Genomic DNA, 27885 nt, shown 5'->3' with positions numbered 1-27885 from the left:
AGAGGGAAGAGTGAAGGTGGGAGATTAGGGTTTCCCGGTGAGATGTGGTGGTGGCTGAGGTGAGGTGGCGGAGAGCCGGTTTTCCGGCTGGGTCGGTGGCGGCGACTGTGGAGGGTGGTGACTGTGTAGGGTTTTCCGGTGAGGCGGCGGTGAGAGGAGAGGGTTTTCCGGTGAGGTGTGGTGGCTGAGGGAAGAGTGGCGGCGGTGTGGTGGAAGAGAGGGTTTTCCGGTGTGGTGGAAGAGAGGTGTGGTGGCTGAGGTGAGGTGGCTGAGGTGAGGTGGAAGGGAGGATTTTCCGGTGAGAGGGAAGAGTGGCGGCGGCCGGGAGGTAGGGTTCCGGTGGGTGGGTGCTTTGGAAGTCCCGTAGGGTTCCGGTGGGGGGTTCCAGTGGGTTAATGATGCACACTTGTCTATCCTATAAATGATCAATTTTTCTGTTTAATAAATAGGTTATATGACGATAATAATAAAAAGTCAAAATGTACCAAAATAAAAGCGTGAGTTTCAAGGAGAGAGAAATACTTAAATTTTATCTTTCCTAATTTACCCTTTCACGTACCTTTTTCATATTATTAAATTGTATTTATTCATCTAAAAGCAACTTTAAATGTCAACCATAGATTATCTTTAATCAATGGTTATAAAGGAGTTTTCAAGGTGTTCCTAAATGGATTGAGTTTTCATTATATTCATACCCTACAAACACACACACACATATATATATATATATATATATATATATATATATATATATATATATATATATATATATATATATATCAACCACCATAGTTCAAATACAAAGAATGCTATTTTGAATGCAACTTTGAGGGTAAAAAACCTTTGCTTAAGATAAAACGCTATCATTACTATACTCTTTACTCCATCCTCCATAACTTGCAGAAGTTGACAATGACGAGGAGCTGTGTACCAGCATTTCCATTATGTACTCCAGCTCTTTCACGACTTCACTCATTGTTGGTCGCAGATTTCTCGTATCCTCAACACACCTAAGAGCAATATCGACAAACTTCTCCAAACCTTTGAGTGGGCTACTCGAACCAATAACCGGATCAAGGATGTCTTGTAGGTCATATAGTTCTTTATTCTTTTTCATTGATTCTTTCACTTCCGTTACAATGTACTTGCCTTTCTCGATTGGGTTTCTTGCAGTTATCAGCTCTAACATCACAATCCCAAAGCTATAAGTATCACTCTTTGCAGTTAACAGTTGAGTCATACAGTACTCGGGATCCATGTAACCCTGCATTTATCAACACGCTAACAAGTCATTAAATGATGGAAATTACGAACACTTGTTTATATGAATGAGTCGAGATATATACTTGTCTAATTTGTAAAAGGAAAATAGTTTAAAGCAAGATCAATCAATGTGCAGTACGCCAAAAGTTATCCACAATACTTATATAATTCATAAAATCGGATAGCCTAATCCCACTCCCAAACTTTCCATTTTTGAACTATACAATCGTTGAATATACTATACTATGTTATGGATTATGGATGAGTGAAAATGAAATACTAAAAGGAGCACACATTATACAAAAGAGTTACTAACCATGGTCCCTTTTACTTGAGTGGTTACATGAGTCCCGTCTGCATCACTCAATGGCTTGGATAGTCCAAAATCGGCAACTTTTGCAACTAATTGTTCATCGAGTAAGATATTGTTTGTTTTAACGTCCCTATGTATGATCGGAGGATCAGCATGATCATGTAAATACTGCAAACCTCTTGCCGCTCCAAGTGCTATTTTAAGCCTCTGCATCCAGTCCAACCTAATGCCCGATCCCCCTGTGTAAATTTGTTTCGAACTAATAAATTAAGACTGATATAAACTCTGTACATTTAGCTATGAAAATAGCTGTAACGGTACAATTTCTAAGGGCATAAATAATTGGTAAAAGTGAAGAACCCCATAATCAATAGTCTCACATAGATTGGTAATGTCCCAACCAGATTGCTTTTTATAGTGGCTCTCTTTTGTTGGGCAAGAAAAGACAATATTGACTATTCTTACTTTTTTAGTTGGTAGTTACATAAACATAAATAGAAGAAAAAACGAGTACCAGAAAGACTATCCTTGAGAGTACCGTTCACGATATACTCATAAATCAGCATTTGTTCACCCTGATCAAAACAGAATCCGATGAAACCGACCACATTCTTATGATGAACTCTTGAAAGAAGCTCGATCTCAGTTTTAAACTCGAGCCCACCCTGAGATGATCCTTTTTGAGCTCTTTTCACTGCTATTTGCTGCCCATTCGGAAGAATTCCTTTATATACCTAAACAACATTTTTGATCATTAGCATTTACAAATCTGTGTGTAATTTACTAAAAGTACTTACCATTCCGTATCCGCCTTTTCCAATGTTGTTAATCGCTGAAAAGTTGTTGGTGTAATTCTGAAGTTCTTCAAAGGTGAAGGATCTTGCTCCTTTCAACTGAGGAACACCACCACTACTGGTGGTTGAATCCCATAGCGCTGTATTTTACCAATTTGTTTTTGAGTATAAGATGCCATATAGTTCAAACAATAACATAAAAAATTATTTTGTTTATGTAATTATAAGTCCGGTTTTCATTTTAAACTTTTTGTGTTTACTTCATTTATGTATAAATATTTTTTATGAAGATTTTATGTGTTGGGAGAATTATGCATATATTTTGTAAGTTGTTACAGTGCAATTGTGACCATATTTACCGAACGGTTTACTCTGTTGTGGTGGTCTTTCAGCTCGTTCTTTTTGATGGAAAAAATGCATTCCTGCAAGAACAAACAGCACGACAAGCACACAACCACCAGCGACTGACCCTGTGATAATTCCAGCCTTAGATGACTTGTGTTTGGTACTTTCATTATCTATGCAAAAGGGGAAAGAAATAGAAATACAACTTGAAAAACACTTTAGCAAAGGCATGGGTTTAATTAAAGTAGCATCATACAAAAACACATTACCCTTCCAGAAGTTACTGTACGATTCAGGAATGAAATAGTAGATGCTGAACTCTTTTGGGGGTTGGAATGTTTGATTGCCGAGTGCGAACGCGAGCCCAAGAATCCCTGTCCTGTTAAAACTTGGTTCTCCAGATGGAAAAATTTTAAGATCAATCACAAGATAATCATCAGCATTTCTTCTTGGATTCTGTAACGACAATGAATTTACAGGGAAACTGGCTTCATGAAAGAATGTCATCAGTGAATCATGAAGAGAATTGTAGATAGTGGAGTTTTCTAGTGAAGAAAAGGATGGAAATTTAAAGAAAATTGAGCCTATGTATGGACATGCACATTGACAGTTGGGACTCGAAATCTGACCCAAACCACAAGAAGGAGGCTGGCAGTAGTTCCATGGTGTCGAATATGTAGTAATATTTGTTTGAGGGGAACAAAATTGGTCCGTCACATCCGATTCCCTACATATTGGATTATCGGCCAGTCTGCAATCGTAATTTAAATGTTTCACTAAAAAAAAAAAGAATAAAACCGAAAATATTCAGAAAAATCAAGTTAAACAGAAAAAAAATGTCTAAAGTAGGAATTTAATACATACAAGTGTACAACAACCCAAAATGCCATGATGAAAAATAAATAAATTATTATCGTATTATGTAGTATGTGGAACAATAGTAGCTAAACCAGAAACCATTTAAGAAAAATCATGTTAAACAGAATAGAAATTGTTTAGGGTTTAACCCATGACCCATCCAACCTCGACCCATTATGACATGTAACAAAACTAATTTTTTATCCAGCTCACTCATTTTGTCACGTATATAAAAGACACATGCAAATGGTATGTCGTTACGAAACTTACATTAAACCAATACTCTCTTTATATTTACTTCTTTGGGTGAAGTCGTCTATTTGGTTATCTCGAAGATCAACAAGTTGAAGTTGTGTGCTAGGATTTGAGCTAATATTTAAGGTGCCATTTATCGAGTTGTGACTTAAATCACTGTAAAAAAAAACCTTTGCGAGTTAATCCAACAGTAGCATGTAGATATTTAAACGTTCAACAAACAGAGGTACTAACACATTTTGCAACTGAGGCTTGCTGAACAAGGCAGCAGGCAGTTCTCCTCTAAGATTTGTGTGGTTCATCTTACTGCGTAGATACATTTAAGGATAAATAAGTTATCCATTTGCTCTATTACAAAAACAACAAATGTGACCCAAATTTATGAGCGGGCAGCATTAGCCATACAATATTAAAAGGTCGCAAAATTATCAACCGTAACAAAATTGGTAGTGAAACTAACGACCAAAACAAATTGTCTAAAATGTAACGACTGAAAGCAAACTTAGTTGCAAGACAGTAGCTAAATTAACAAAAAAAATGTAAATTTAAAGGCACTACGAACTGATCGGATGAGATATTAAAAAAAAAATTCGTTGCAAAATTAGTCGCTAATTTAAAAAAAATTGAAAATAAAATGCGTTTTGGACTGATTGGGTGAGATATGTAAGATGTTTTAGTCTGAATCACTTCACTTACATGGTTGTGAGAGCCTCTAGAGTTGAAAACCATGACGGTGCCTCGGACCGATCATCAAAAGTATTATTGCTGAAATCACTGCAAATGTGTGAGGAAATGAGCCTTTATTTTGAACAAACTGATGTAACAATGTCTTGATACGACTTACATATAGTTCAGGACGTTCATGCCTGTGAGATTGGGTAGAGGGCCAGTCAGTTTATTATGTGACAGGAATCTATGAAACAGTGCAGTTTGTCAAACATCAAATGTGAAATGAATGTTAAATGAATAGTGTTTGAGGTAGGTATGTTGTGGACTTTACATCTGTTGAAGATTGGTAAGATTGTTTATGTTTGACGGGACATTGCCACTCAAGGAGTTCCTGTCAAATCGTCTGATTCAAAATTCCTAGTTAAAATGCAGATTAATATAAAGGGACAAGCAATAGAAACACCATCTCTATTATATCAATACAAGAATTTTATTTTGATTTGTTATGAAGAACCCTCTATCAACTACATTTATCTCGAGGTTTTCTTTACCCGTTCGGTTTTCAATAAATTTTATGTTGGCATGAAGATAAAAAAAAATAGCACGTCTTAATGGTGTATTTGGATTTTAGTAAAATTTTATATTTTAAAAGTTATAAAAGAAAAACTAGTTAAAGTTAAATATAATAATGTAATATTAAGAAAAGTACAAAAAAAATCATAAAAACTTGCGCAGAATATTTTTTTACCTAAACTAGTCGTCCCGACAAGTTTAGTCGTCAAAATACTCGTCCATGAATTTGTCTTAGACTAAAATAATCGTCGCGACTAGTTTTGTAAACTACTCGTTTACACCAAGAATCTAATCGTCACGACTAGTTTAAAATATCTATTTTTGGAATTCTTTACAAATAATACCTAAAACTTGAAACTTGTTTTTTTCTAAATACCCGTTCTGAGAAATTTTCCTAATCTTAATCTAATATCTAATGATTCTAAAAATAAATAAATAAATAAAATTGTAGGCTAATTGTTGAAGAACTTTTGAGCTTCCAAGTACCGATAACTTCTCCCAATGACATCTCTCTCCCAATATCTCGTCTCTGTGGCCAAAGTAGTGATATTTGAAGGTTTTTTCTATGGAATTGAAGGTATAGTTAAAATCTTGTTTATTAGTTTATTTTATGTTTGTAAGGAAACATTTTGTGTTAAAAAAGTATAATTCAATTTTAAATGATAAATTCTATGCGTTTGATCCGTTCAAACTTAAAAAAATATATAAGTAGATCATAGGTCTAATCAAAACCGGATAGGCGATGGTTATTACATCTCATTTTGTTTTTATTTTTGTTTTATTTTTTTTTTGAAAATCTTAATCATCAGACAATAATTTACGCGGGTTATGGGTCCTCAAACCTGAATTGCCCTTAAACGGGGTTATATTATTTCATTTATTTGTGAAATATTTTCATCTCCGTTGTCGGTCTATCCTATCCATCATTGGTTAACTTCCGATTATCACCCACCATCGTCAGCCTCCTTCTCATGGATCAACCACCATTGTAACCTACATCAACCGCCCGTTCTTTATTGAATTTATTCTGAATCACCGAATGAACACCGATTAATCAACCATTGATTCAGATTTGGTTTCCCCTTACATCCTCTTTTATTTATGAAACTCTATCTCGATCAACCCATTTTCATTTTCATCATTCATACCAACACCACGCAAATCTTGATTCCAGGCCTTCAATGGTTGTTACAAGTGAGATTACTAACATACTATGTTACTTAAATTTATAAGAACATGCCTGATTTAGTTTCTGATCTTAATGCTCTCTGATACAAACCCTGGTTAAATCTTCGTACATTTAAAACTTAAATGAACAACATAACGACGTAAGCGAACATAATTGAACAAAGGTAAACGAGCATAAATGAACATATATGAACAAACGTAAACGAGCACAAACAAATATAAATAAACACACTTAAATGAACAAATATAAAACATTAAATAGATTATGTATTAAATGTTTCATTCAAAAATAAACATAAACGAGTATACCTAAACAAAAATTGATAAAAATATCTATATAACTATCTACTAGGTTATAAACCCGTGTATTACATGGGTTTGAAAAATTAAATCTCATTCATTATCTTATTATATGATTCTAGTTCTTCAAATTGTAATAGTCATATACAAAAAACACATCAAAACTCTTGAAAAGTCACAAGAGCTAAAAATGTAAACAAACTGCTTCTAAGTATATTGTTGTGTTTGTTTCAACATATCTTGCTACTGAACTAACAGTTGCAAGAGTTTCTATCGGTAAAAAAAATTACCAAAAGATTCAAATTGAGGGTTTAATGATATTAAATTATTAACCATCCATAACCAACAAAAAATAAACTTGTGTGGCTTACTTCATGTCTTTTTTTTTTCTAATTTATACCTTAGGTTATAAAATTAGAAGCAAGAGCAACTTCAAATATTGTTATATCGGCAAAGAAAGTGTAATATTAATAAAGTTATGGGCATTTTATCACAATTTTTTTCGGTTTCAAGCATGCCATCTTTCTAAACTTTTACTTTTAGATGATCTTGACACATTTTACTCAACTCCAACAACATATAATAAACTAAACAATTATAGTGAGTTTTATATTAGTGTGTAAAAGTAAAAAAAAAGCGTAAAAAAACATGTTCCGAACAAAAAGTAATATTTTTTTTTAAATGACCAGTTTTGACCCTAACTTGTATAGACTAAACCAGTTCTTATGCGTTGCGCCGACTGACACGACACGTCCATTTTGCCAGCTATAAGAGAACACAAGTAGCAAACTTCACTCGTTTACTTAAATGGTTGAATACAAATTGAACTTGCCCGAAATGTGCCAAGCCATAGTAAAGCTAGTCTGTTTCAAGTGGAACTTATTGTTGCCTATTACATAAATCAGAGTAGAAAAAGTGTTGCAAATGTTTTATTCAAAACAAATGCGTAACTCATTGCAAACCAAACCATCATTCATCCCATATATCAAACAATTTTGAGATTCTTGTATAGAAGATAGAATACAAACATATCAAAATAATAAACAACCAACTTAAAATAAACAAATTAGTATTTCGAACACCTTTCTCATGATCTTACTTCTTACAATGATTTTGTATAAATTTGGTTTGCAACACCATTGTTACAACCATTTTCTTATCATTTATAATAGTCAAGTATACTTTATAGCCTTAACTTGCAAGATTTTAAATAAAAAAATGAGTGTTGTGCCAATAACAGACAACACAATGTCATCACCACCAGGACACTCTTCCAAGAAGATATGAATTTTACTTCATGAATATAAATGATTTAAGCATATCATCAAGGAAACAAAACTCACCATGACATCACTATATTTAAGGGATCAAAACAACTTATTTTATATATCAGCTTGGCCCGAAACTTTAGTTGATGCAACTTTGTGAAGTTTTTTTTTTTCCCAAAAGAGTGTTGTGGGTAAAACTATTTACCAAAATGGTGTTGCTTTAAAATAATTACCAAAATAGTGTTGTTTAGACTTTGTTTTCTCAAACTTGGTTTTCTCACCTCCTAATTTTATTAGATAACATATCCTTTTTAATAAAATATAACTTTTTTTAAAGCTTCCATGTAATGCTTTATTACAATTCAGAAAAAAACAAATTAAAATATATACTAAATATACAAGTTTATTTGGTAAAAATATAAAACATATTTGTTTTTTTTTAAATGTTAGAACGTAACACATTTTTGTTAATTTGTATTTTTTTTATTTCAAAATGTACTTTATTTATGAATAATATATGTTAACCAATTAGATTAGGAGTGAAAAAGATACAGTTTATTCTAAAAACATCATTTTGGTAATTATTTTTTAAATAATACCGTTTTGGTAAATACTTTTATTCACAATACTTTTTTGCGAAAAAACTCATAATGAATAAACACAATGAATTTCACTATAACTTAACATGGACAAAAAAATGCACATAATTATCAGATTTGAAAGAAAGAGTACTGATATGCACTATCATAAATCTATTATTCTCTTTGAGTGCTAAATTATATCACTTTAGTAAAAGTTATCAATACATATAAAAAAGTTAATTATATAGAATTAATAGCAAAAAACAATCAAATGAGATGAGCCAATTTCGTATTGTTCAGAGTAAAAACGAATTGTGAATCGGTCACTAATAAATTAAAAACATACAACTATAAATGAGTTTCAAGTGCGATATTACCATATTTCTATATTTTTTTTTACTTAATTTACTACTATAAAATTATAGATAAATCATTAATATGAAATGTTTTTAAAATATTTTTTATTTGTTTTAATTAGATGGTTATGACTTTCACAATAATGATGCCACTTGGCAAAAAATAGAACAATTACGTGTCATGTGGCAAAATAATGATTTTTGTTTATTATAACAGTAAATTATATATAAAATATTTTAGATGGACAAAATGGTAAATTTGTAACTTAAAAGACGCCGCTAAAATTTATTTTATTAGGAAGACGCCGCTAAAATTAACTCAATTCTCTCCTGCGACCCTTGATTGTCTAATGAAACCGCTCCAATCATAAAATCTCCGGCGACATTATTAACCCTTAACCCTTGACTCTTTAGTGAAATAGTTCCAGTAATTCCTTGACTCTTTAGTGAAATAGTTCCAGTAATTATCATCATAACCCCTGACTCACCAATTGAAACACGCGGCGTTTAATTAGGGCTATTATAGATATCTAAACCATCAATTTTCCATTGATTGATATTAACAATCGTAAATGGCTGTTACAATCATTCTTCTTTATCCATATGTATCCCCAATTCTCCATTGTTTCATCCACTCTTACTCTTCGACGCTCAAACATGGGTTCAGGTGAGGTTTTATTTCCTAATTTCATACTCCAGGGTTTCAATTGTAGTCATATCTGTAGAACTATCAATGTGTTTATTTGTTGTTTTATTAATAATATATATTGTATAGTTGGCATGTATATCGGTTAAATATAGATAATATTGTTAGTTGATTTCATCCCTAATTATATGGGATTTCCGGTGTATATATGTAACTGGTTTTGTGATAATGAGGGGGCAGAGAAAATTATGCCAATTATCCCTTTCTACATGGTATCATTAACCTAATCACCGCCGCCCACCCTCTCCTCCTTTATCATCTCTCTTTCACTCGCCGGCGGTACCCACCCAACCTCTCGATCCCTACCCACCAACAATGGAATCGAAACTTCACCCCGCATTCACCGTTTCCAACATCAAGAAAGCTGTCCCGATCATTCTCGATAACGAGACCGGCCAATACACCTCGTGGTCGGAATTGTTCAAGATACATTGCCGTGCATATCAAGTTTACGATCACCTATTGCCAAAACCCACCCCTGCTGCCTCCTTTGCATCCAAGGAACAACAAACCGCCAAAGAAGTTGCGGCTGCCCTTGCTGCCGCCGACCTTTGGGATCGGTTAGATGCCATAGTCCTTCAATGGATCTATGGCACCATCTCTCTTGATCTACTCAACACCATCCTCAAACCCAACACGACTGCACGTGAAGCTTGGACTACCCTTGAAACATTATTCCAAGATAACAAATCATCCAGAGCCATCTACCTTACCCAGAAACTTAATAATACCCGCCTCGATAACTTTGAAAACATGGCAGCCTATTGTCAAGAGGTCAAGGTCATATGCGATCAGCTTGCTAATGTCGAGGCGCCATTAACGGATGAGAAGATGGTTCAACAACTTGTTACCGGGTTAAACGAGCAATACGAAGGGATTGTTATGTTGATTTCCAACCTTCAACCGCTTCCCTCATTCCACGAGGCACGTTCCAAACTTATGCGGGAATATGATCGAAAGACGAACATGACCTTACATGCATCACCGAACGCGGGAGCTGCTCTTCATGCTACAACCTCTCAAAAACCCGACACCCAAGCCCCTCGGTCGGACCAGCGGTCCACTTCTGACGCATCGGCTGACCGCGGTAGGGGTAGGGGTAGGTCCCGTGGTAGGGGCCGTGGTCGTTTTGGTGGTCGAGGACCACCCAACCACACCTATTCACAGCCTCCAAATCCATTCAACTCGGTTCAAGGTCAATGGGTTTTCCAGCCCTCATGGGGCCACAGTTCACATGCAAATCAATGGTCCAATCAACCACTATGCCCATATCCAACCACCCCTCGGTTCACTGGTAGTTAGCCTCCGGGTATCCTAGGCCCACGACCGAATCAGGCGTTTGCAGCAGGTTACACCCTGACCGACATTGACCAGGCCTTATACACAATGTCACTCAACCCACCGGATACTCCATGGGCCATGGACAGCGGAGCAACCGCCACATGACAAACCAACCAGGTAACTTAATGTCTTACTTTAATAATGGCATTCATCGTAATATTATCGTTGGAAACGGGACTACTCTTCCGGTTCTTGGACAAGGCAATCAAACCTAACCCACACCGTTTCCGCCACTTAAATTAACCAACATCCTTTATGCACCAAATTTAATCCATAATCTTTTATCTGTTAGACGTTTAATCACAGATAATTGGGTTTCTGTTAAATTTGACCCTTTCGGTTTACTGTGAAGGACCTCAAGACGTGGACCCGTATCCTCCGATGCAACAGTACCGGTGATTTGTATCTCCTGACGCCACAAATGCTCTCAAAAATCAAGTCTCCATCAACAAATGTGGCGATCTCACAAACACTGTGGCATCAACGTCTTGGCCACCCTGGATCATGGCCTTTGCAATCTCTCAAGAAGTCTTCTTTTATTCCTTTTTCTAAGTCTAATAAACGTGTCTGGAACCATGTGTTTTTAGGAAAAGTGTCAAACTCCCTTTTATTAGTTCATGTAATCGTACTTATTTGCCTTTTGAAATCGTTCACAGTGACCTTTGGACCTCACTGATCTTGAGTTCCGGGGGTCACCGCTACTATATCTTATTTATTGATGATTTTTCTGATTTTATATGGACATTCCCGATCAGTAGGAAATCACAGGTTTTCTCCATTTTTCAACAATTTTATAACCTGATTAGCACATAATTTGATAAACGCATTAAACAATTACAATGCGATAACGGAAAAGAATACATCAATAATCAATTTACTCAATTCTTTAACCAACACGGTATGACGTTCCGTCTATCGTGCCCTCATACCTCGTCACAAAATGGTAGGGCCGAATGCAAAATACGCACTATTAATAACATGGTTCGCACTCTTCTTGGACAATCCAACCTACCAAACACCTATTGGCACTATGCTCTCGAAACAGCAACCTACCTTTTAAACATCCTACACAACAAACCAAATAACTTCAACAACCCAACCACAGTTATATAACCGTCAACCATCCTACACTCATCTTCGAGTGTTTGGCTGCCTATGCTACCCACTCAAACCATCCACCATGATACATAAACTTGAACACCGGTCAAACGCATGCGTATTCCTCGGCTATCCAGCAAACCACCGCGGCTACCGGTGCCTCGATCTAAAAACCCATCAAGTGATTACTTCCCAATATGTAATCTTTGACGAAACTGTTTTCCCATATGCCAAAACCACCAAACCGACATCGGACCCGTATATATTCCTGTCCGAACCACCACATCCATATCTTTGGTCGAACCTCCGTAACACTCCTCACAAACCCTCCTCTCAAAACCCACCTACTGCCAACCCGGGTGACTCTACTACCCCACCCTTCAATCCAATAAACGAACCGGCTTCTCCCCATGAACCGGCTTCTCCCCAAACTCCCCAAACACCCGGTCAAACTCCCAACGAACCGCCTTCTCCCCAAACCAAACCTCATTCGGTTAATATACCTTCACCGATTCTCACCTACTCTCGCCGTCCGAAAGCCGCAGCCACCTCCACCCAACCTATGGCCCCAATGCCAACGCACTCCACATCACAACCTACAGCCCCCCTCCCACTCGAACCATGCGGACACGTGCCATGGACGGGATCTTGAAACCGAATCCACACTTCAACCTTAACACTACACACGTCGAATTAATACCTAAATCGCCAAAAACCGCATTGTCCACTCCTATATGGCGAAACGCTATGCAAAACGAGTACGATGCCCTTATTAAAAATGAGACGTGGGAGTTAGTCCCGCGCTAACCGAATATGAACATTATCAGGTGCATGTGGTTATTCAAGCATAAATTCAGATCTGACGGGTCATTGGAGCGCTATAAAGCGCGCTTGGTGTGCGATGGTCGTAGTCAACAGGTTGGTATTGATTGCGGAGAAACGTTTAGCCCAGTTGTCAAACCGGCAACCATCCGAACGGTCCTATCTATCGCATTATCTCAATCGTGGGCCGTTCATCAACTTGACGTCACGAATGCATTTCTTCACGGGAACCTACACGAGACGGTATACATGCATCAACCTATGGGTTTTTGAGATAGCAAGTTCCCGGATCACGTTTGCTTGCTTAAGAAGTCATTATACGGCCTGAAACAGGCACCTCGAGCTTGGTACCAACGTTTCACCGAATTTGTTCTCAAATTGGGATTCAAGCAAGCCCAGAGTGACAACTCACTGTTCACTTATCATCACGGTTCCGACACCGCATATTTGCTTTTATATGTGGATGACATACTTCTCATGACATCGCCTGCGAAACTCCGTATTAACCTGATGGACCGTCTAAGCTCGGAATTCGCAATGAAAGATTTGGGGCTTCTAAGCTATTTCTTGGGGATATCAGTAAAACGAACGGGTAACGAAATGTTCCTTTCACAAAAGAATTACGCGCAAGACATAATAAATCGAGCCGACATGACCTCTTGCAAACCTGTTGCAACTCCGGTTGACACTAAAGGAAAGCTTCCTTTAGACGGCCCCGAGTTCGAGGACCCGTCCCTTTACAGAAGCTTGGCCGGAGCCCTCTAGTATCTCACCTTTACGAGACCGGACATCTCGTACGCGGTCCAACAGGTTTGCATGCACATGCATTCCCCGCGCCTTCCGCATTGGGATAGTTTAAAACGTATCATACGATACATTCGGGGCACCTCTAATCTTGGGCTTACTCTTGGACCGATGACCTCGACCTCGTTACGTGCCTAAACTGATGCCGATTGGGCAGGGTGTCCCGACACTCGTCGATCCACGTCGGGATACTGTGTATACTTTGGTAACAACTTGCTAGCTTGGTCCTCGAAACGCCAATCAACCATCTCACGTTCAAGCACGGAAGCCGAATACCGAGGTACTGCAAATGTTGTTGCAGAAATATGCTGGATTCAAAACCTTCTTCTGGAACTCAATCGGCCGCTCACTCATGCGTCATTGGTGTATTGTGATAATTTAAGTTCCATTTACCTATCCGGTAACCCAGTCCAGCATCAACGAACTAAACACATTGAACTTGACATCCACTTCGTTCGTGAACAAGTTCAACGAGGTCTTGTGTGCGTTCTTCATGTTCCATCCCGTTACCAGATTGCTGACATATTTACGAAAGGCCTTCCTAAAGCCCTCTTTGAAGATTTTTGTACCAGTCTCAGCCTTCGTGAACCTCCAGCTTCGACTGCGAGGGTCTAATAGATATTGTATAGTTGGCATGTATATCGGTTAAATATAGATAATATTGTTAGTTGATTTCATCCCTAATTAAATGGGATTTCCGATGTATATATGTAACCGGTTTTGTGATAATGAGGGGGCAGAGAAAATTATACCAATTATCCCTTTCTACAATTAATAATGGATTTTGTTTTCACTTTAATTCATCTAGATGCAGACATGGAGGACTATGGATTCAAGTACTCTGACATTGACAATCAATAACTAAATCTGCTTCCATCAAAGAGGTATATATTTTATGTTTGTTCATTTGCGTTTGTTTATGATCGTTAGTTTGCACTGTTTAAGTTCATTCATTTATATGTATTCATTTAATTTTTTAGAATTATTACAATTTCGTCCAGCTTTATGAGATTATTTTTAGTGAACCGTTCGTATATACTATTAACAAACGAACATGAACACATTCATTTCCTTAACGAACACGAACAAGCAAACCTTATTCGTCTAATTGTTCGTGTTCGATCGATTGTTCTGTTAAAGTTAAACGAATGAACACAAACATCTCCTGTTCGTGTTCGTTCAGTACTCAATTTGCTTCCCTGGCCTAAACCAATAATCTGGCCTTCTGTTTCCTATGATGCATCATTTGAAGTTCTTGCTAAAGAAATGTATTTTATAAACCATTTTGATAAAATAAAAATGTTAAAATGTAAATAAAAATTCAAGTTTTCTGGAAATATATAGATGTTGCTTCAAGTTACACCAACAGTCAAGCATTTTGGGTTTGGATAACCCAACTGTTGTTATTTATATTATTGATTATCATTTTGATTATGTTATTTTTAGGTTAATGATGTAGTAATACTAAATCGTTTATTTGGCCATCTTTAGCAATGGTGCTGTAAGTAGCTAACAGTTTGTACCATTTTCTTATTTTTGTTTGTTTGTGTTCATTTATAAGTTTATAGCAAAGTTAAATGGTATATTTTTACATATTGATCAATACAAGCTTGTAGTAGCTATTGGTGGTGTAATAGCTCTTGCTGCGGGGACCCACACAACATGGTATACACTTTGATGTATTCTTGGTTCAAATAAATTTAACGATATGATGGCATTTAAAATATTAACAAGGTTTCACTCTGATGTTATTTGACCTCAGATGATAAAACCTGTAAGAGCATTCACATCTAGCAATCTAGCATACACACATTTAGGATTGTTATGATCAGGGAAATCTTGGGAAAGAAAGTGGAAACGGTTGAGACAAGCTTCTTCGTTGTCAAAAGACTGTTGTTAACGGTATGTAGTTCGCGGTCCAAAGATTATACTTGTTTTAATTAATTATTTAGTAGTGTACTGTTCGAACATGATCATTTTTTACTCTCCACACCTTGTTTGTTCTACTCCACAGTCATGTTTAAAATTTAAATGCTGCAGGCAATGGATACGCTTCAGGAGATGCTAAAGAAGTCCAATCACTCAATTAGAATCCTGGTGCCTTCATATTGATGCAAATAATGAGGTAATAAGTTACATAATAAACTAATTGGTGTCTTCATATGTTGGTCTTGGTGGATACTTGGTGTACTCATGACTCTTGGCCTTTATATTGTATTTTTAATTTATATTTATATACAATTTGCTATTTGTAGGGCCTTTTTTTTCTCTCTATTTCATGTATTATCTTAATACATTTGGGCAACAGACAACTTCTTACCAAACCTGAACCTGGGGAGGTACATGTATATTCATTAATTTTCTCAATAATTCTTAATACTAACTTTTATTAAGCCAATTAGGGTCGTATTTCTATCTCTTAACACATTAGAACAGACCAGCAAATTAGATTGGCCTGCAAATCCTTTTCGTGTGCTCTTTAAAAACTTATAAACATATAATGCGCTACTTATGGTCAGAAAAACAATATTAAAACAAACGAACTTAAATGAACGAACGTTTACAACATAAATTATCAAACTCTAGATGTATTCATAAAAGGGTGACGTAACGACGCGCGTGTTCATGTTCATTTTTTTAACTAAATGAACAAAGTATTTTGTTCATGTTCGTTCATTTAACAAATGAACGGATGTAAACAAACGTCCTGGCTAACAGTTCATGAATCGTTTACCGAACTTTGGTTTGTTTACCCGCCTATACTTTCATTTTGCCCTTTGTCATTGTTATTGGTTGACTGCTACAACAGGCAGAAGTGGATTGTCTATTTTACCTGAAAGCTGGCAGGTTTGTACATTGAGCTGAGTGTATGCTCCTTATCAAATAGAAACAACAATGATAATCTTACTTCGTACAAAAGTTTTTCATATTCTTTAATTATTACTATTATTATTAATCATTATCAAGCCTTTATTCTTGTTGATCAGTTGATTCTTTCATGGAAGGTTTTCATATAATGTTTGCCTCATGGTTTGTTTGTACTCTTCCATGCACAACAATGGATCCTTCATGGTTAATCAAATTTCACCTTTATTTTTACAAGTTGTTTATGTGCACCACAATATGGATGTTGGGGCTCAACTTCAATTAATTTTTTGGCAGATATAGGGGTATAATGGTAATTTCCCCAGGGAAACTAATACACAAAGGCGGTGGAGTAGCAAAGGCCTATGAATCGGGCGCTACACAGCTACACCCACCAAAAGATCAACTTCCAAATGTTTCCTTGATTTTTTTACTCTTAAAAACATGCTTTTAGAGGACATGGTGTTTGAATATATAAAGTTTTATTCTTTTTTACATTGTTTGTATCAACGTTTTGGACCGTAAGCGTTTCTTTATCATGGGTGTTATTTGTTCAAAATGCGGCAACAATAACTTGCAACATGTTGATTAAAATATACCCGTGAAACCCTCCTACCTCTTGCACTGTACACGTGCAAAACCCAGATTGACCTAAGTATCAATGTCTGAGTTTGAAAATTTGTTACAAATTGTTATCGTCGCGGGTTTCTAATCGAAACTGTTGGTGCATTTTGTGACCGTCGCTATGCAATTCTGATCAGCGGAAACGAAGTACGAAGTTGGAACAACTTCACCATAGGCGAAGTTGTAACAACTTCTGCCATAGGCGAAGTTAGAACAACTTCGCCATAGGCGAAGTTATAACAACTTCGCCTACTGGCCCAAGCCCAAGCCCGCGAAGTTGTTTTGTCTATATATATATGTGTCTTGTTTAGGTTTGAGTATCCAGAAAAGTTAGAGTGTGTTTTGTGTAGTTCAATTGTCTAGAGAGAAACAGAGAGGGAGAGTCGTGTGGGACGACCCGAGGTAGAGCTCACCTCGGGTCGGCCGTGTCTTTGTTTTCGTGTTTGGTATGTAACGAGTTATGATTATTATATGAAAGGATTTGCAGATTCGTTTATCCCGTTCTTGTGTTTGTTCACGTGTTTATGTATGTGTAACTGTGTTCTTCGTCTTCTACACCAATAAACGAGTCTAGGAGGATTCCGCACTCCTGGACATCGTGCGGATCTTGTATCGATCGGCGACGCCCCGGGGGGACTTACAAGTGGTATCAGAGCCTTAGGCTCTTATGCTATGGTTCGAGATCTGCGTTTTGGTGTTTCTGGCACGTTTCTGATGCGTTTTTGGCCGAACAGCCGCCGCAGGCGAAGTTATGGGGTTCAAGCGAAGTTGTCGCTTAAATTTTAGGGTTTAGGCGAAGTTATGGACAGGCGAAGTTAAGGAGGGGCGAAGTTGACTTTTAGGCGAAGTTGACTTTAGGCGAAGTTAAAAAAAAAAAAAAATAAAAAAAAAAAAAAAAAATTGTTTGGAGTTTTCGTCTGTATGGCCAGGTGTACACGATTATTGTGAGACCGAAGAAGTTGTTCCGTCAACGAGTGAAACTTGTTATCTCTTGGTCTTACGTGTGAACAAATACGTGTCAACTCTGGATATGGAGTTGAGGTTGTGAATGGGATATTGATTGAAACTGGATATTGACACATATTTGGGTGTTTGTGGGCAATGAAATAGTTGTTGTTCGAGGTTGACCAACTGAAGAAAGTCAAATTGAACTGAAGGTTTTCTTCATTACTGGATTGCGGTCAGAGCATATTATTTATGTTATTTTCAAGGCGTTCGAGAATTGGATCCTGAAACGTGATGCTTATTTATTAAAGTGAAAATTCTGGAACAAGTTGGATTTAATCGGGAATTAAAGTGTTTATGTTCTTGATCGTTATCCCTGGTGATTGAAGATGATTCGGATTAATTAATGGTCATGTGTGTTAGATTCTGTCAAGGTGGTTTTGTGATGAAATTGATCACTTGATGTTGAGTAGTTGAAGATTAAACCTTATCGTATGACGACGTGTTGGTGAAGTTGTGGAGGGAGCCCAACTTCACGTGTTGGTGAAGTTAGAAGAACTTTACGTGTTGGTGAAGTCAGAAGGACTCACGTGATTGGTTGAGATGATCAATTAGGCACGGGGATGCATGCATTTCAAAGACCTCAATCTATATAGTCGGAGAAGCTTACACTGAAGGGGAGATCTGATATGGAAGACGCTGGGTGATTGGTAGATTTGTGAAGCTACAAGACAGTTTCAGACACGGCTGGTTGAAGAGCAAACAGAAGATCATCAGTTAAGAGGGAGTCTGTTGGTGCATGTTTTGTAACAGATGATCTTTTGTGTTTGTTAGAATTGAGAGCAACGGTCAAAGGGGAGTCTGTTGGTGCATTTTGTGACCGTCGCTATGCAATTCTGATAAGCGGAAACGAAGTACGAAGTTGGAACAACTTCACCATAGGCGAAGTTGTAACAACTTCTGCCATAGGCGAAGTTAGAACAACTTCGCCATAGGCGAAGTTATAACAACTTCGCCTACTGGCCCAAGCCCAAGCCCGCGTAGTTGTTTTGTCTATATATATGTGTGTCTTGTTTAGGTTTGAGTATCCAGAAAAGTTAGAGTGTGTTTTGTGTAGTTCAATTGTCTAGAGAGAAACAGAGAGGGAGAGTCGTGTGGGACGACCCGAGGTAGAGCTCACCTCGGGTCGGCCGTGTCTTTGTTTTCGTGTTTGGTATGTAACGAGTTATGATTATTATATGAAAGGATCTGCAGATGGTTCTTGTGTTTGTTCACGTGTTTATGTATGTGTAACTGTGTTCTTCGTCTTCTACACCAATAAACGAGTCTAGGAGGATTCCGCACTCCTGGACATCGTGCGGATCTTGTATCGATCGGCGACGCCCCGGGGGGGCTTACAGAAACCAAAACAAAAAACGAATACCGAAACCAAAAACCAAAAAAATGAAACAAAACCTAAACGAAACCAAAAATCAAAACCAAAAATCGAAATCAAAAACGAAAACGAAACCAAAACCGAAACAAGAAACCAAATAATTGAAACTAAACATAAACGAAACCAAAAAACTGAAATTAAACATAAATGAAACCAAATATCGAAACCGAACAAGAACCAAAACGAAACTAAAAAAACAAAATAGAACCGAAACCAAAAATGAATAACTGAAACTGAACTTAAACAAAACTATAAATCCAAATCATAACAAAAAACAGAACAAACTACACAAACGAACCAAAACCCAAAAAAACTTAAACTAAAACCTAAACGAAACCAAAAATAGAATCCAAAACCAAAAACGAATACCGAAACCAAAAACCAAAAAACTGAAACAACACCTAAACGAAACCAAAAATCGAAACCGAAACTAAAACTAAACATAAACGAAACCAAAAAGCTGAAAATAAACATAAACGAAACCAAAAAACGAAACCGAACAAGAACCAAAACGAAACTAAAAAAACCAGAATTGAAACGAAACAAAAAACAAATAACTGAAACAACTTAAACACAACTAAAAAAAACAAATCGTAACAAAAAACCCGAATAAACTAAAACCAAAACGAAAACAAAAACACTGAAATCAATCTAAACGAAACCAACAACTGAAAAAATCTAATCTAAATGAAACCAACAACTGAAAAAATATAACCCAAACGAAACCAAAAGGCTTACCAAAAACCGAAATCCATTACTCAAAAAACTAAATCTGAAATGAAACTAAAAACCTAAGAAATCGAAACCGAACCGAAACCAAAAATCAAAAAATTGACGCACAATTCTCTTTTTGTAACACTATAACATGTTGCTCTAATACTTTTACAATGACACAATTGAGAAAATGTGATCTAAAAGTAATGTGACAAAAATCTTATAATGAACCCGTTAGCGAATTGTGTTGGCCCTTGCTACTAAAATCAAATGTGCATGTCCATTGTTGTAGCAAAAGTCTGGTTTTGATTTTTACCTTGATACTTTGGTTTATTACTTAAGACCGACCCGAACCCGATTCTTAAATGAGTTCTAAAGCCCAAGCTCAGCTCGTGAGTTGTTTTTCGCGTTGAGCTCGGTTCATTTGGTACCATAACGAACCGATCCCCTACCAATGGAATTTGCGTTGTGTCCCCGCCGCAACGCGCGGGCTCTTTGCTAGTGTATGTTTTAAGTATATTACAGATTTCCTTATAATAATTAAATTATATTGTAACGACAAAATACAAGGAATAAAAGTTAATATACACATACACTTATACAAATCTATAATTGTCTTATTCCATGATTTACAATTAACATATTTTAATAAAATCGTAGGTTTCATGAGTATTATTGCTTTTAATTTTCTTCTCTTTCGAACATGATTCGTTCGACTCGAAATTTTTGTTTTGGTTTTTTTTTATCAAATATTATTAGTTTATTTTGCATAAGATACTAACCAGTTTAACTTATCAGTTAAAAGGTGTTTATTTAAAAACATGGCTGGGCTTGAGGGTAGTGCCGGTCGGACCGTCCGCAGGGCACGTAATTTTTAAGGCTTAAAATTTTTCGTATCTATATTTTTATATATACATTTAAAAATATGAATTGCTCTTTACCATCTTATAATTATTGTGCCTAAAATTCTTTTTTATTCATAATCGATTTAATCGAGTTTAAATTATTGGACCCAAACTAAAATTAAAAACTAAAAAAAATAAATAAAAGCCCGATGCAAAATAAAAGAAATAGGTCGATTAAAATTTCTCTTTGGTTCATTCCTTCTTTGCGAATGCTGAACAACGATCAACCTAGCTGACCACCACTGTTGGTTCACTGTTAACCACCATGCTCCTCCACAATTGACCAAGCTAGCCACCAAGGACCAAGCGTTTTTTTTTCCAGTGTTAGGAGAGTTTCATGAATCATTAGTTAATCGTTAGTTATTACGGTATTTGATTTTAATAATATATTTTTCTATGTTTATTGTTATAACATTAAGCCTCGTTTAAAAAAAATTAGCTTATATATTTCTTTACTCGTTAAGGCTATGAGCCTTTTTATTTCGACTCGGCCGAGGTAATTAAATCCTTAGAGACTGCCCTGTTTAAAAAAAATAAATAAATAGGTTAAACGGGTCAAAACTTGAACCCGAACATGACATACGTGCTTGTGGGTGGACCTGAACACGACAAACTTGTTCGTGGGTTCACTTGAACACAACCTGTTTTCCTAGTATTTGTTTATTTAATTTTTCTTAATATTTTAGTATTGCATAAGTGACCAATTTTATTTTTTATTATTTTTTAAGTAAAAACAAATAGTTAAATGAATCAACATGTGTTGCACAAACACGACATATATGTTCGTGGGTTGACCCAAACTCGACACACGTGTTCGCAGGTTGACCCGTATACATTTTATTAAAATATTAACATTTTAATTTTGCATAAGATGGTAACCGAATTAACCTATTAGTTAAAATGTGGTGTGTTTATAAAATAAATAGGTTAAACGGGTCAATCTGACTATGGTTAAGGCCCACATATGTGACAAGGGTTTCAACAATCTTATAGGAAATGGGCTTATCAAGGTGAGCAACATCCTAGTTATTTGGTTGCAGACACACAGTTAGGTTACAAATCACGCACTACAACAGCAACTCAAGAGATGCTTGATGCACTCTATGATGTTATAGTAGAGCTGAGTATTGATGTTCGGTGTAACATCCGTATTTTTGAGATTAATAAATAAAAGAGAATTTATTATTACGTGTGTGTCGTTAATTTGATCGTGTGTGTAAATGTTTGGATTTGGGAATTGTGAGTGGGTTGTGGGGCCCATAACCCCTTATATAAACCCAACCCCTCCACCCTTTCACCATTTCCTTCCTTTCACAACACACACACACTCAAGAACACACACACTTTCTCTCTAAAACCCGAATCCAAATCCGAGCTGAAAAGAAGGAAGAATCTCGTGTATAAGCACCATAAAACGACAAGAATCACCACCAAACCTCGGGTTGGTCCAGATCCGAACAGAACCCGAAGCAAATGTGAGTTTTGGTTTAAAAAGGTTGAGTTTTGTGGTCAGATTCAACATGCAAACTGATAAAACGATAGATCGGGTAGTAGAACGTAAGAAAAACATAAACTTGGTAAGTTATAACCTCACGGGGGTGTTATAGGACAAAAAGATGATGTTCGGACCGTGAAAAACACGGGTATGCAAAGTTAGTACGACCCAAAACCCACAAAAAGGGTAAAATCGGGTTCTAAGGAAGAGTCAAAGGGAAAAATGGCCTTAGAATGATAAAAATGAAGTAAAATGGGTTTTTTTTTTGCATGAAAAAGGGCTTCGCATCGCATGCCATGCGAAATCCAAGAATTTCGCATCGCACGCCATACGAAGTGAAATAACCATTCGAAGCGAAACCTTCCCATGCGAAGCGAAACCTTCCCATGTGAAGCGAAACGTCCCATGCTAAGCGAAACCTTCCCGTGCGAAGCGAAATTCCATGCGATCTGGCCATGCGAAATTTCATGAAATTCATTTTCTGATGCATTTTTGATAAATGACCTATTAATGAAAATTTATTTTCTGATGCGTTTTTGATAAAGGACCTATTAATGAAAATTCATTTTCTGATGCGTTTTTGATAAAGGACCTATTAATGAAAATTTCATGAAATTCATTTTCTGATGCGTTTTTGATCCAGCCAGGGGCTCTGCCCCTTGGACCTTGCTAGGGGCTGCCGCCCCTAGACCCCGCTACCAGGGGCGCTGCCCCTGGACCCCCGTTAGTCGAGGGTTTCATTAACGTAGACGTATGAAGTAGTAGTAATACATAATTGACACTCGTAATATGTTACACAGTTTGCCGTGCACAACTAAGGAAGGACATTACCATTAACTCGGAGAGAAACCGACTCCAGGTGAGTTCTAGCCCCCTTTATCGGTTATGTTTTCGGGGCTATGTGCATACTCCCATGTGATAGTTAATACATTTACTTGAATGGTAAGTGTATGATGTATGTATGACTATGTATTGAATGCTAATATTATATGAAGATTATATGGATGATTATGTATATATATTATATACATAAGACAGGTATGGTGGTAAGGTTATTCGAGACAGCGGGGACCAGACCCTTATAATATCTGTGATGTTAGGGACCAGACCCTTATAATATACGTGATGTTAGGGACCAGACCCTTATAATATCTGTGATGTTAGGGACCAGACCCTTACAATATCTGTGATGTTTAAGATAGAAGCTTATGGTATACCATAGGGTTCATGAAAGAAAGTATGTAAGTACATATGCATGCATGTAAAATATGTATGAAAGAAGTAATAGTAAGTAAGGTATGAATACGTATCTTCGGACACGTATGGGTAAGAATATGAATGTAATGTATGTTAATTGATTAACTAGAGCTCACTCAGCGTAGCTGACTTTTAGTATGTACGCAGGTAAATAGATTGAAGGAGTTGGCTTGAGGATGGCACGTGGTAGGGACTAGAACACTGGCATTTTGGGAAGAAATGTTTTGAATTATTATGTTATGTTCTAAGGCAAGTTAACTTTTGTTAAGACAAGATTCGATGTTTTGTAATGTAATCCATGAAGTTTTAATTATTCCGCGAAAGTTTTAATTAACTCTAATTTTAGAACTGTGTTTATGAGTAAATCCAACACCAAAGTAGGGTTACCGGGAATGGGGCCTTACATTCGGTTTATTTGTACATATATTAATGTGTCAATGTATTCGTTTTAATTGTTTAGTTTAGGAACTTTGGTACTTTATACGTGTTTATTATGTTTCAGGTCACAGGTACTTAACGCACTTAATTTGGACCTGTACTAGCACGGAATGAAGACCCGGGATGTCCAGCATGCGAATCGAGACATTAATTTGGAGTTACTGAGTGAAGCCACTCATCGCGTAGTGCGATGGGTGTGGAAGGCAGGGCATCGCGCTACGAGATGCCCCTCATTTTACACTGCGTTGACTTTTGGTCCATCGTGTAGCGCGATGGACCACAGGAGGGGACCATCGCGCTACGTGATGGTCCGCACATACGGGAAAGTTAGGGTTTGTATGTTATATTCGTTTTGACGACCCTAGACGTGATTATCAAGTTTCCAGAGCAGTTTCCAAGGAGAATAGCAGTTGATCATCACTTCCATTCATCTAGAGTCCAGAGATATGATCCAAATCATCATAATCGAAGACCGAGAGATGCCGAGACGCGGATAGACCCTTCGAGTCATACCCGGGATGTATAGTTTGTAATCTTTCGGTTATTTTCTCATGTACTAGAATGATTGATTGTAATTATCTTGATGTTAATATATGAGTATTGATGTCTAGTATTATTTTGCACAACGTCAGTTTAGGTTTATTTCGATCAGAACGATTAGTGTGCCAGTTGCTATGATTGTAATTATCTTGATGTTAATCTATGAGTATTGATGTCTAGTATTATTGTGCACAACGTCAGTTTAGGTTTTTTTAGATCTGAACTATGTTTTGACCTGTTAATTGTGAGAAAGCATACGTTTGTCCTTAGTTGAGTCACACTGGCAGGGACCGTTTGATAACCAGTGCCGTGTGTTAGCGAGCGTGGATGCCTAAGGTTTAACCAGTTAGTCAGTCTGTAGTTGACACAGGATAGTTTATCTGTTATGTGCATGAGTTTGCTGTTAGTTTGTTGACTTGGATTCCCGGGTGTGATTTGCTTTGTTTGATTGATTAAATATTTGATTAATTGTTCGTTTCTTCTAAAACTAAATTGTTTGCTAGTGTGATCAGTACTTTAATAGAATCACTTCATAATGTTAAGAATCGATTTCACTTCACACTGACCACATACTCCTCGTGGTTCGACACCCTACTTACTCTAGCTAGCTTAGGTGATTAGGACACTGAATTAATAGTTTTTGACTAGATATCGACAACATTCTAGCATGAAAATGGCGCCGTTGTCGGGGAGTTAGTGCGCTTAGTTTTTTTGTGATTAATTGATTTCTTTGTTAGTTAGTTTAATTTAGTTGTTATTTTTATTTTTAGCTTAGTTTATTTTATTTTCTTTTCCCATTTTACGCGGGGTGTGTTATTTGTGCAGGTCACAGGTTTATGCACACCCGGTATTCAGGAAGAGGTTCTCCATTGATTTACGAGCCAGAGATTGAACATTTAGCTGGGCAGAACCGAGCTCAGATCAGACAGCCAGACATGGAAGGTCAGAACCAGATTCAAAATCAAAACCAAAACCCACTATCCGAGATAAATGTTTTCCAACCCGAACTCAACCCACCGAATAACCAAAATCCACCCAATAATGACCAGTTTCCACCAATAAACAGAAATCAGCAACCCCAAAATTCATCCCGACAATCCAGAAACCGAAACCAAAACCTTGACAGACCCGGGCCATCGGTCCTGAACAACACCCCTCGTTACCGACAGCCGATTATATGAGATTTTGACCTTGTCAGTATTCACACTGAAGATGAAAAAGAGGGGGAAGAGGAAGAACGAGGACCAATGAATGACGGGTTTGAGCCGAGAAATGCAGATGAGGGTATATATGTTAAAGAGGTTGATGAGGTCGAGGAACCGGTTAGAGTGATAGGTAACAGGTGGAGGAACAGAAATCCGAATCGGTTGGTATAGGAAGATATCGGGAGGAACGAAGACAGCCGATTCAGGTTAACCGGGGAGGTTTTGAGGAACTGAGGGGCAGACGAAGGAATTATGGTCTCCTGGCTCAAGGTGTTAACAGTCGGTTCAGATCGACTATTTCATATGGTGCCTCACCGATTTTCCCACAGGTTCACGTACAGGGGCAACCGACATTTAAATCCCGTCCGTCCTACATAAACATAGTTCCCCATTTTCACGGACTGGGATCGGAAGACCCGTATTCACATTTGTCAGATTTTTCAGCTATTTGCGGGTCTATCGGTGAAGGTACGTATGATCAGGATGAGGTTCGGTTACGGTTGTTCCAGTTTTCACTAAAAGACAAAGCCAAAAGCTGGCTCAACTTGCTACCGATGCACATTATCGAAAACTAGGGGGAGATGCAGCAAGTATTCCTTAATGAGTATTATTCACAGCCGAAGACTATCGAGGCCCGAATGGAGATTAGACGGTTTTCACAGTTCCCGGGTGAGTTGTTTCATGAAGCCTTTACTCGTTACAAGGAAATGGTAAGAAAGTGCCCGCACCATCAGATTGAGTTGTGGGAGTTGGTTAAGTGTTTCGTTGAGCGGTTGACGTATGAAGTCAGAAAGCATTTGAAAGCTTTGTGTAATAGTCAGTTGTTGAATCAACCCGAGGAAGATGATTGGGAATTTTTGGAATTTATGTGTGAAGATTCCAAGGCAGAGGCAGCTGCAGACCGAAGGCGAAAACACGGGGTCACTCGAACGGTTAAATCAGCCTCGGGCGAGTCAGACAGAATTGCAGAGTTAGAATGGGAACTCGCGGGTTATCGAAAAGAGAAGAAGAAAGTGGTTGGTAAAGTCGGGGTGAAATTCCCGGTTTGTGCAGATTGTGGAGAGTTGGGGCATAAGGTTGAAGATTGCCCCGGGTTTGATGATGATGATGAGTACCCCGACAAGGAGGAAGTCAGTTATGCGTACGGGGATTCTAAGGGCCAAGAGTTCAATTCAAATACATATCACCCCGGCCTAAGGATTCACTCGAATTTCAGATACGGGAACGCGTCCAGTCAGTCGAACCCGAATTTTCAGGGGTCCACGCAGAACCGACAACAGAACAGCTACCGTCAGGGTGGTTCGAACAGTCAGAGTAATAGTTGGGGTTATAACAGAGATGTTATCAGGGTAACAGTTCGTCGGGTAATCAGAATCAGGACCAGCAGAAGGATAGTTCGGGAAATTCAGACGAGTCAACACATTCAAAACTCGATGCGTTGTTGAAGCTTGTGTCAGATAATCAGAAGGAAACACAGAAGTAGTTCGAGTTGAGGGATAAGTCTTCAGAGGCAATGTCAAGGCAGATTGGTCAGCTCGCAGAAGACGTGGCAAGATTTCAGAAGAACGCTGGTCAGTTACCAAGCGATACCATAGTAAACCCGCAACATGCCAGCTCAATCGAAGAAAAGTAATAGTGTGCACATCAACGCGGTAAGTCTTGTACCTCATTTTGAAATTTCATGTGTTGAAGTTGAGTCACCACCGTAGTTTGTTGAGGCGGTGGTGAAGGATGTTAGTGATGGGAATGAATGTGTTGGTCAAAAGGAAATGGTTTTCTGAAATGAAGTGAAATTAATAACAGATGAATTAACTTTTTGTGATAATTGCACTTGTGAAAAATGTCTAAATGCCAAATTGACTAACATGGGAGATGAGGAGGTTGAGGATAATACCACCTCAAGTAAACTCCAAGACCCGGGAGTGCCA

General features: G+C 37.5%; 1 protein-coding gene across 1 annotated transcript in view; it reads right to left on the bottom strand.

Annotated features, from left to right (window-relative positions):
• Positions 1–847: 847 nt before the first annotated feature.
• LOC143626264 (leucine-rich repeat receptor protein kinase HPCA1-like) overlaps positions 848–27885 on the bottom strand; it is a 53130-nt gene continuing 26092 nt past the window's right edge. The window contains exons 9-19 of the mRNA XM_077096407.1: positions 4829–4900; positions 4673–4741; positions 4525–4602; positions 4063–4134; positions 3844–3984; positions 2978–3466; positions 2730–2878; positions 2374–2510; positions 2091–2310; positions 1580–1815; positions 848–1264 (exon numbers count right to left, since the gene is read on the bottom strand). Coding sequence (XP_076952522.1) covers positions 848–1264; positions 1580–1815; positions 2091–2310; positions 2374–2510; positions 2730–2878; positions 2978–3466; positions 3844–3984; positions 4063–4134; positions 4525–4602; positions 4673–4741; positions 4829–4900 — 2080 coding nt within the window. The remainder of the gene's footprint in view (positions 1265–1579; positions 1816–2090; positions 2311–2373; positions 2511–2729; positions 2879–2977; positions 3467–3843; positions 3985–4062; positions 4135–4524; positions 4603–4672; positions 4742–4828; positions 4901–27885) is intronic.

This window comes from Bidens hawaiensis, unplaced genomic scaffold (genome assembly GCF_021521415.1).
Source record: "Bidens hawaiensis isolate Kalapana, Puna unplaced genomic scaffold, B.hawaiensis_p1.1 tig00004327_1, whole genome shotgun sequence".
NCBI classification, from domain to species: domain Eukaryota; kingdom Viridiplantae; phylum Streptophyta; class Magnoliopsida; order Asterales; family Asteraceae; genus Bidens; species Bidens hawaiensis.
This window is presented reverse-complemented; position numbering and strand designations above follow the sequence as displayed.